The 8,406-nt window shown below is 42.6% G+C and overlaps 1 protein-coding gene and 1 long non-coding RNA gene across 2 annotated transcripts; both read right to left on the bottom strand.

Moving 5' to 3' along the window:
• Nucleotides 1-590: 590 nt before the first annotated feature.
• LOC117827600 lies at nt 591-6,099 on the bottom strand. Its single transcript, XM_034704204.1, has 6 exons — nt 5,688-6,099; nt 5,256-5,532; nt 4,946-5,123; nt 4,760-4,836; nt 4,470-4,650; nt 591-866 (listed from the first exon to the last, which is right to left on the bottom strand). The coding sequence occupies exons 1-6, from the start codon at nt 5,765-5,767 to the stop codon at nt 835-837; spliced, it is 825 nt and encodes a 274-aa protein (XP_034560095.1). The 5' UTR covers nt 5,768-6,099; the 3' UTR covers nt 591-834.
• A 9-nt stretch (nt 6,100-6,108) lies between these two features.
• Nucleotides 6,109-8,368, bottom strand: LOC117827602. Its single transcript, XR_004634240.1, has 3 exons — nt 7,912-8,368; nt 7,046-7,178; nt 6,109-6,899 (listed from the first exon to the last, which is right to left on the bottom strand). It is a non-coding gene; the product is annotated as an uncharacterized LOC117827602 (long non-coding RNA).
• Between the last annotated feature and the right edge of the window lie 38 nt (nt 8,369-8,406).

Raw genomic sequence — 8,406 nt, 5'->3', positions numbered from 1 at the left:
TAGAGACACTGAAACCTCTAGCACATGATCTCTGTTAAAATCAACATACGGCCGGCACATTATGAAATATGAAACTGACTGAACTCTGAGATTAAAAGGTTACCAGAGGACACACATGGTTACTGTACCCTGATACCTATTGTGTCACACCTTACAGGTCAAACAGTGAAAACAAACAAGTTCAGCAGAAATCACAAGTCTGATCAGATCCTGCCAGGCTGGTTATTCACAGTTGGCACTAAGACAACGCTTACAAACAACTGTGTTCCTGGTGGCTGCTGTTAAGTTTAGCTTCATACTATGCAGTGAATTTAAAGAACACAGACTATAAATGAGGAACTTCTGGTGTAGTTTGATACAACTACACATTAGAAGTTTAGAGTTAAAGGTTATTCAGAGGCAGATGCTTCAAGCTTTCAAGGCAAAATATTCAGAGAACACAAGAAATAATGAAATGAAATGAAAATATATGATTTATTTAATGATGTTTCTCTCCTTTAGAAATATATATATATATATATTTTAATTCAAAGACTGTTCAAGACAAACATCTGAGAAATGACAACAAAGATTACATTTAAAGAGGAAGTGAGGACACACCCAGTTTTAGAAAATATAAAAAATACCAACAAATGTAGGAAATATTTAGAAATACAGTCAGCTGTAAAATAACATGGAACTTTTTCTCTTACCTGAGAGGTGATACAGAAAATGATTTACAAGCAGGACAAGACACAGTCAGCCACTGATGATCAAATGCAGCTTTAATAATGGTGCAGGTGGAACGCCTCTGAAGCAGGAAGTTGGCAGCTTGCCATCTATGTGTCATTTCTGCTACAGTGTCAAAGGTTGGGTCCTGTAACTTTCTTAGTAAGAAGTCAGACACACACACACACACACACACACACACAGACACACTCACACACACACACACACACACACACACACACACACACGTTCATGTTTCAATAGTGTTAGAATATAACATCACTTACTTTAACTCTCCCTGTCCCATTAAAGTTACTAACCATAGACCTTTCTGGAGTCCCTGAGCTCCCTTGTCTCGTAGGTTCCTCTGAGCTGCCGTAGACGTCCTCCTGCTGTGGACGTTCCAGACTCCAGCTGATACGGACGTGCTGGACTCCAGCTGCAACTTCTACTACTACTCGTCTCATCACTATCACCGCTCCCTCTCTCTCTTATTTTACTCTATCCCTCTTTCCAGACCCAACTCGGTCGAGGCAGATGTCTGTCTAACATGAGTCTGGTTCTGCTCGAGGTTTCTGCCTGTTAAAGGAAGTTTGTCCTCTCCACTGTAACTAGCTAAATACTGCAAGGTGCAATGCTCATGGTGGATTAAGGTGGGGTCAGACTGAGTCTTATCCTGTCTTGGTGTTGGGTCTCGGTTCATAATTTGACATAGAGTGGTCTAGACCTGCTCTGTTTGTAAAAGCGTCTTGAGATAACGTTTGTTGTCATTTGGTGCTATACAAATAAAGATTGATTGATTGATTGATTGATTGATTGATTGATTGATTGAAAAGAGAAAAGTCTATGTAAATGTCACTTGAGGGAGCTGTGAGATTATTTGAGTTGTACTGATTTTTAAGAAAAGCAATATATAGCAAACATTAGACACATCCCACATACAGGAGACACAGCAAACAGCAATCAAACAAAAAGCAAGTGTTGCCTCACACGCAGCCAGTCACATCAGTCATCATATTCACATGCACACAGTGTATCTATTCAGACGCTCTGGATAATAAACACATTTTGAGTTTTGTTTTAAAGGTACAGACAGTAGTGATGGACCTGAGGTCAGCAGGCAGTTTGTTTCACTGGAAACGAAGGCCCCTTCACCAGACTTGGATCTGACTCTGGGTACATTTAAAAGACTTCCACCTGATGACCTAAGGGGCCGGGTCAGGTTATAGCCAAGCGGCAACCTCCGATCTCAAACGATGGAGCCCATGCGGAAGTTTTACAAACTGCAGTTCATCAAGAATCCTCTTGAGGCTGGCTGCAGAAACACCAGATACCACATAGACATGAATGGGAAAAAGACGATCTTTACAGCATTAATAAACATGTTTACAGCCTGGTTCAAAAACAGCTTGGGTCTACAAAGCTAATCTCTCTATCAGCACACACTGTACGGGGTGAATTTTTTTCTAACGCGACGGTTCAGAAGATATTAAGATTACAAGTTTTACCCAAATAAGGACATGACTGACTTGACTACCAGACGGGAACAGACGGCTATTGGCTAGGAGGCTCAAACTCCGCCCCTTTACGTCACAGTCTGCCTGGTTGAGTTCCGCATTTCCAATATGGCTGCCTCCGACGATTGGCTTCAAAACAGCTCTCAGGAACAGATGGGTGACGTCACCGATACTACGTCCATTATTATACAGTCATGGCCAAAAGTTTTGAGAATGACACAACTATTAATTTTCACAAAGTCTGCTGCTTCAGTTTTTATAATGGCAATTTGCATATACTCCAGAATGTTATGAGGAGTGATCAGCTCAACTGCAATTAATGCAAAGTCCCTCTTTGCCTTGAAAATGAACTTTATCACCAAAAACACATTTCCACTGCATTTCAGCCCTGCCACAAAAAACCAGCTAACATCATTTCAATGACACACAGGAGTCACACACATTAACACAGGTGTGGGTGTTGATGAGGACAAGGCTGGCCATCAATCTGTCATGATTGAGTGACTGGACACTTTAAAAGGAAGATGGTGCATGACACCATTGTTCCTCATCTGTTAGCCATGGTTACCTGCAAGGAAACACGTGCAGCCATCATTGCATTGCACAAAAAGGGCCTAACAGGGAAGTTTATAGCAGCGAGTAAGATTGCACCTCAGTCAACCGTCTATCCAATTATCAAGAACTTCAAGGAGAGAGGTTCAATTGTTGCCAAACAGGCTCCAGGGCGCCCAAGAAAGTCCAGCAAGCACCAGGACCGTCTCCTGAAGGTGTTTCAGCTGTGGGATCGGGCCACCACCAGTGCAGAGCTTGCTCAGGAATGGCAGCAGGCAGGTGTGAGTGCATCTGCACGCACAGTGAGGCGAAGACTTTTGGAGGAAGGCCTGGTGTCAAGGAGGGCAGCAAAGAAGCCACTTCTCTCCAGTAAAAACATCAGGGACAGACTGATATTCTGCAGAAGGTACAGGGACTGGACTGCTGAGGACCGGGGTAAAGTCATTTTCTCTGATGAATCCCCTTTCCGATTGTTTGGGGCATCTGGAGGAAGGCTTGTTCGGAGAAGACGAGGTGAGCGCTACCATCAGTCCTGTCTCTTGTCAACAGTGAAGCATCCTTAAACCATTCATGTGTGGGGTTGCTTTTCGGTCAAGGGAGTGGGCTCTCTCACAATCTTGCCTAAAAACACAGCCATGAATAAAGAATGGTACCAGAACGTCCTCCGAGAGCAACTTCTGCCAACCATCCAAGGGCAGTTTGGTGATGAAGAATGCCTTTTCCAGCATGATGGAGCACCTTGCCATAAAGCAAAAGTCATAACAAAATGGCTCGGGGAACAAAACATTAAGATTTTGGGCCCTTGGCCAGGAAACTCCCCAGATCTTAATCCCATTGAGAACTTGTGGTCAATCCTCAAGAGGCGGGTGGACAATCAAAAACCCACAAATTCTGACAAACTCCAAGCATTGATTATGCAAGAATGGACTGCCATCAGTCAGGATTTGGTCCAGAAGTTGATTGACAGCATGCCAGGGAGAATTGCAGAGGTCTTGGAAAAGAAGGGTCAACACTGCAAATATTGACTTATTGCATGAATTCTGTGTAATTCTCAATAAAAGCTTTTGATACTTATGAAATGCTTCTAATTGTATTTCATTATACCATAGAAACATCTGACAAAAACACCTAAAAACCCTGAAGCAGCAGACTTTGTGAAAATGTAATATTTGTGTCATTCTCAAAACTTTTGGCCATGACTGTACAGTCTATGGTTATAGCCTGTGAGCAAGTCAGAAATGTTGTCTGGGGAGAAGAAGCATTGAGTGCTTTATGGACTAATGATAGTGTAACAGGTTGTTGTGGTTGAGCCTTCACCAAAACATTCATTTTCTTATTTCTCTTATTTTGGTGTCCTTTTCCTCCTACCTGCGTATCCTAGAGACTGTGTGTGTGTGTGCATGTGTATGCGTGTGTATGTGTGTGTGTGTTACTAAAAGTTAGAAAAAGAGATTCAAACATGATTCTGTTCTATGTAATACTTCGACTGCTTCCAGTTAATTTTTTTACAAAGTTTTGAATTCATTTAAAGGTTACAGATGTAAGAACCCACCTTCTGTTTCCTGAATCGTCATTAGTACCAGAACACAATGTAGGGACATCACAGACCGGTTACAATAGGATTTTGAAAGTGATTCTGTATTAAACAGGGAGCCAAAAAAATGTTTTGTATTCGATAATAAGGAAATCTACCTTTCTCCATGTGCCATACATCATAGTACTGGGTGATGCTGCTCTCCCGGAGGAACTTCTGGATTTGAGGATGGCGGTCAGTGACAATGCAGTGAAGAGTCACACCACGTGCATTCAATAATGCCAGGCTCCTCTTCAGGCCCTCTTTTTCCATGTGGTAGCTCCCACCAACCTCATTGCTCTGCCGACACCACCAGAAATAAACACGTAGTATTAGGAAATGCAGAATGAACAGTGAATTAAAAATAAAAATAAATCTAATTTTTCTAATCATATATTTTCCTAGTCACCTGAACCAACTGGATATCCAAGACTTTGTTGGTATTGAGGTCCATCATGGTATAGCTACCAAACTTAGCAGAGTGCCCTGTTAAAACAGTGTTAATATCTTGACTTTAGTCATCATTTACTATGTCATTACTTGAAGTGGTGTGGCATTTATTCTGGTACTCCTACATGTATTCAAATTGAAATACCTGGAGAGTCAGCCCTCATGTCACCACCAAGTACTACTCTGGTCTCCTCACTGAGGCGTTGCAGGGTCACATCTTGCAGTGCTTTCCAATGGTGGATGACTGCTGGCTCGATGTAGGTTCTGGCATAGCGACGGAATGTGTTATAACTGAACAGCTGCAGCTGCATTGCCTTGAACACCTGTTGTAAAATAGGTGGACACAACATTTGTTGTAGTAATTTCTTGTGTTATATTATTTGAATTAAAAACAGACAGCAAAATGACATGCCATATTAAGAGACTCACAGGGAAAGTAGTTGTGTGTAATTTACCCTTTCTATTTTGAAGAAAGATGCTCCACTGAGGTATACAGCTGCGGAAAGGTGAAGGTTTCCAGCTGGAGTGCTTCCAACAATAGGTTGGCTATTCCAGCGTCTGAGGTAATCACAATGGGGACACCGCTGTTCCACAGACAGGAATGTCCCCGACCTTTGAGTCCGCACATCACACACCCGCGTGCACACAGGACACACCTTGAACAACTCCATTAAGGAGGTTTCGTACACTACGTATTTTTTTGTTTTGTGGGTGGGAGTAGATGTTTCATCTCTGTGTAAAGAAATCAATAAATGAAAATATTATTATCATTATAATTATGAGCATAAATAGCTTGAGCTTAATTCAGCAGTGTACATGGCTCACTCTCACAAATTGTTATTTTATTCTCACACATGCATATAGAGATAAATATTAGAGTAACTTACGACCTCAGTGTTGACTCTGCCAAGGCTGCGACTGAGTCTGCAGGGCCATAGGTAGCATCTAGCCCTAGTGAGGTTGCCATAGACGAACTGCCCTCTAACGCAGCGGTTCTCAACCTTTTTGAGTCGCGACCCCCAATTTAACATGCACTGGTGTCCGCGACCCAGGCGTGCCACAGTGTCATTTGAAAGGGGAATGGTTAAAAGAGTGTTAGATATTTTCTCTCCATGCAATGCTCTTGTCATCGCTACGGCTGCGGGGCGGATGAGACTCTCCGCGATCGTGTGAGCCTTTTTCGATTGAGCCACCAAATATGCCACCTCATATGAAGCTGCCAGGGCCTTAGCTGGGACTGTAGCATAGTCACTGACCACCGTTTTTTGGCTCCTTAGTTCTTGCTCCCTGCGCCGAAAAAACTCAACTGGCTTGTCAATGAAGCCGCTGTGTTTTGTCTCAGAATGTCTCTTAAGTTTTACTGGTTTCAAGCTCTCGTTTGCCAGCACTTCAGAGCAAATGACACATTGTGGGTATTCTGCGTTGTTTTTAGTCATGTACGAAAATCCAAATTTAAGAAAGTCGGGCTGATATTTACGGAGCCTCGAAGCTCTGGAGTCAGCCGGTGTCGGCCCCAGTGCCTTCCGTTTCTCAGGGGGTGGTCCTGCTGTCAGACTGTCTGGTGACTGACTCTGAGACCCCTGCTGCTGACCCAAGTCTCGAGCTGGAACACTTTTTCTCTTAAGCCATCGCTCCATTTTACAGCATCAGAAAGCTAGCAAACTTGTTGCAAAATGTAGCGCGAGGTTAATGGTTTGTTTTTCTTTGTCTTTTTTCCCGCCGTGGGTCACGGAGCATGATCTCACGCGCACAGGTCAATTCATACAAATTTAGTTGATACAATGCATTTTGAAAAAGTAATGAAGCACAAAGCAACTAGAACAGCTCCCTGACTGAAATTCTGTAATATAATATTAGATATATTTTTCGAAAATTATTTGGCGACCCCCAGAAATCATCTCGCGACCCCCATTGGGGTCGGGACCCCAGGGTTGAGAATGGCTGCTCTAACGGATCCTCCTCCCCCTCCTCCACGAGGTCCAAACGAGCTCTCTTTGATGGTCTCTTTACTGGTGTTGATGAGAAACACAGAGGATCTGCAGAGGTAGCAATGGATGCTCCAACACCAAAATCCCTACAGGACACAGCAGCATGAACAACTGCAAAAAATTACATTTTTGGAAAAGAAGCTCTATAAATGTGACAGATTAACACAGAGCAATATTACAGTAGAAGCAAATTAAGAAATGTCAAGGGCTAAATGACTATTAACTGTATCACAAGTGTATAATAGGAGGGTACAAACCTTTACTTCTGACATGAGGCTGAAGAGTCTTCAGGGACAGCTGTGTGCCTACACTATGTGTCTGCAGCTGGTCAGTCTGACATGCAACATCCCTTGTTGCATGAAACTCCACAGTTACATCTGATGTGCTGGCCTGTACAGAGGACACACAGGTTACACCTACATGTTTTCAAATGTGTAATTCTGTAAAAAGCTAGAAATAGTGAAACAACAATCACAACTAATGCCTTCACTTCTAAACAGACAAAGAGTTAAAAAGAACAATGCACCTATGTTGTTGTTTTTTTAAATTCGATATCGCAAAAGCTTATCAATGCAGGACATTTCACATATTTGTAATGATAAAAAAGTCTGCTTCTCTCCCTTCCACATATTGCTTATCATTGTACTTTACAGACATTCACTGTAGGCGCAAACATGCGTATTGATATAAACACTAGCTCAAACAGCCATTATAAATGATGACTCGTTCTCTGTCTTTATACTTTGTAGGCACCCGTACACGACGTCACCAAGCAGAGGAATGCATACAAGCTCATACAACAGTAACAGATACAACAGTGGCGATCTGAGACCGGTTGTCTGTAACAACAGCTGAGCACGGTCTACATTACAGGAGCATGCAAAGCTACAAGGAAAGCACGTAAAAAATAGTCACAGACTTCCAAAGTAAACGCATGGATATGGTTACACTCAAATTAGGCTTATGTTTTCATAGTTTCGCTTGCATAAAACCTTATATAAATTACTCCAGCATGTCCTCTATGATACTACCCACATTAGCTGCAATGCTAACACTAGTCCGACAGGCTAACAGGCTACCAGGCTACACACACAGTAAACCAGCATAAAATGATTAAACTTACAGCTCCGGAGTTTGAATGTGGGTCACGGACAGTCGGAATTGATCCATGTTTCATCTGCAGTTTTTCTGCAAAGCCTGCATTGTACTGTCCCTTGTTAGAAAAGCAGTCTGAGGTGAAGTGGTTAGCTCACACATACAGCATTTTAGCTGTTGTTGTGGGCACTTTTCCATCAAAAATAAAATCCATCCACCGGGTCTTCACATCTTCAGACTTGGGGAGTAAAAACATACATGTATGTCTTTTTAAGCAGCCAACAACTGAGCAACTTAGATTAGCACGTTTGTTCGACATCTTTGTAAAACAAACTTGACTGCAGCATGGACTGTAGAAGTCTGCAGAGAAAGTGAACTTGGAGGCGGAGTTGAGGGCTGAACAAGCTCCCAGCTCTGACTTGCGTCACGGACCGGATATTGTTGTGACGTAACAAGTCCATGGAAATCTGAAACGGCTCGTTTCAGCACACATTTACAGAAAGGTGTAGAAATCAGAAAAGAG

Source organism: Notolabrus celidotus, chromosome 16, assembly GCF_009762535.1.
Source record: "Notolabrus celidotus isolate fNotCel1 chromosome 16, fNotCel1.pri, whole genome shotgun sequence".
Classification (NCBI taxonomy): domain Eukaryota; kingdom Metazoa; phylum Chordata; class Actinopteri; order Labriformes; family Labridae; genus Notolabrus; species Notolabrus celidotus.
This window is presented reverse-complemented; position numbering and strand designations above follow the sequence as displayed.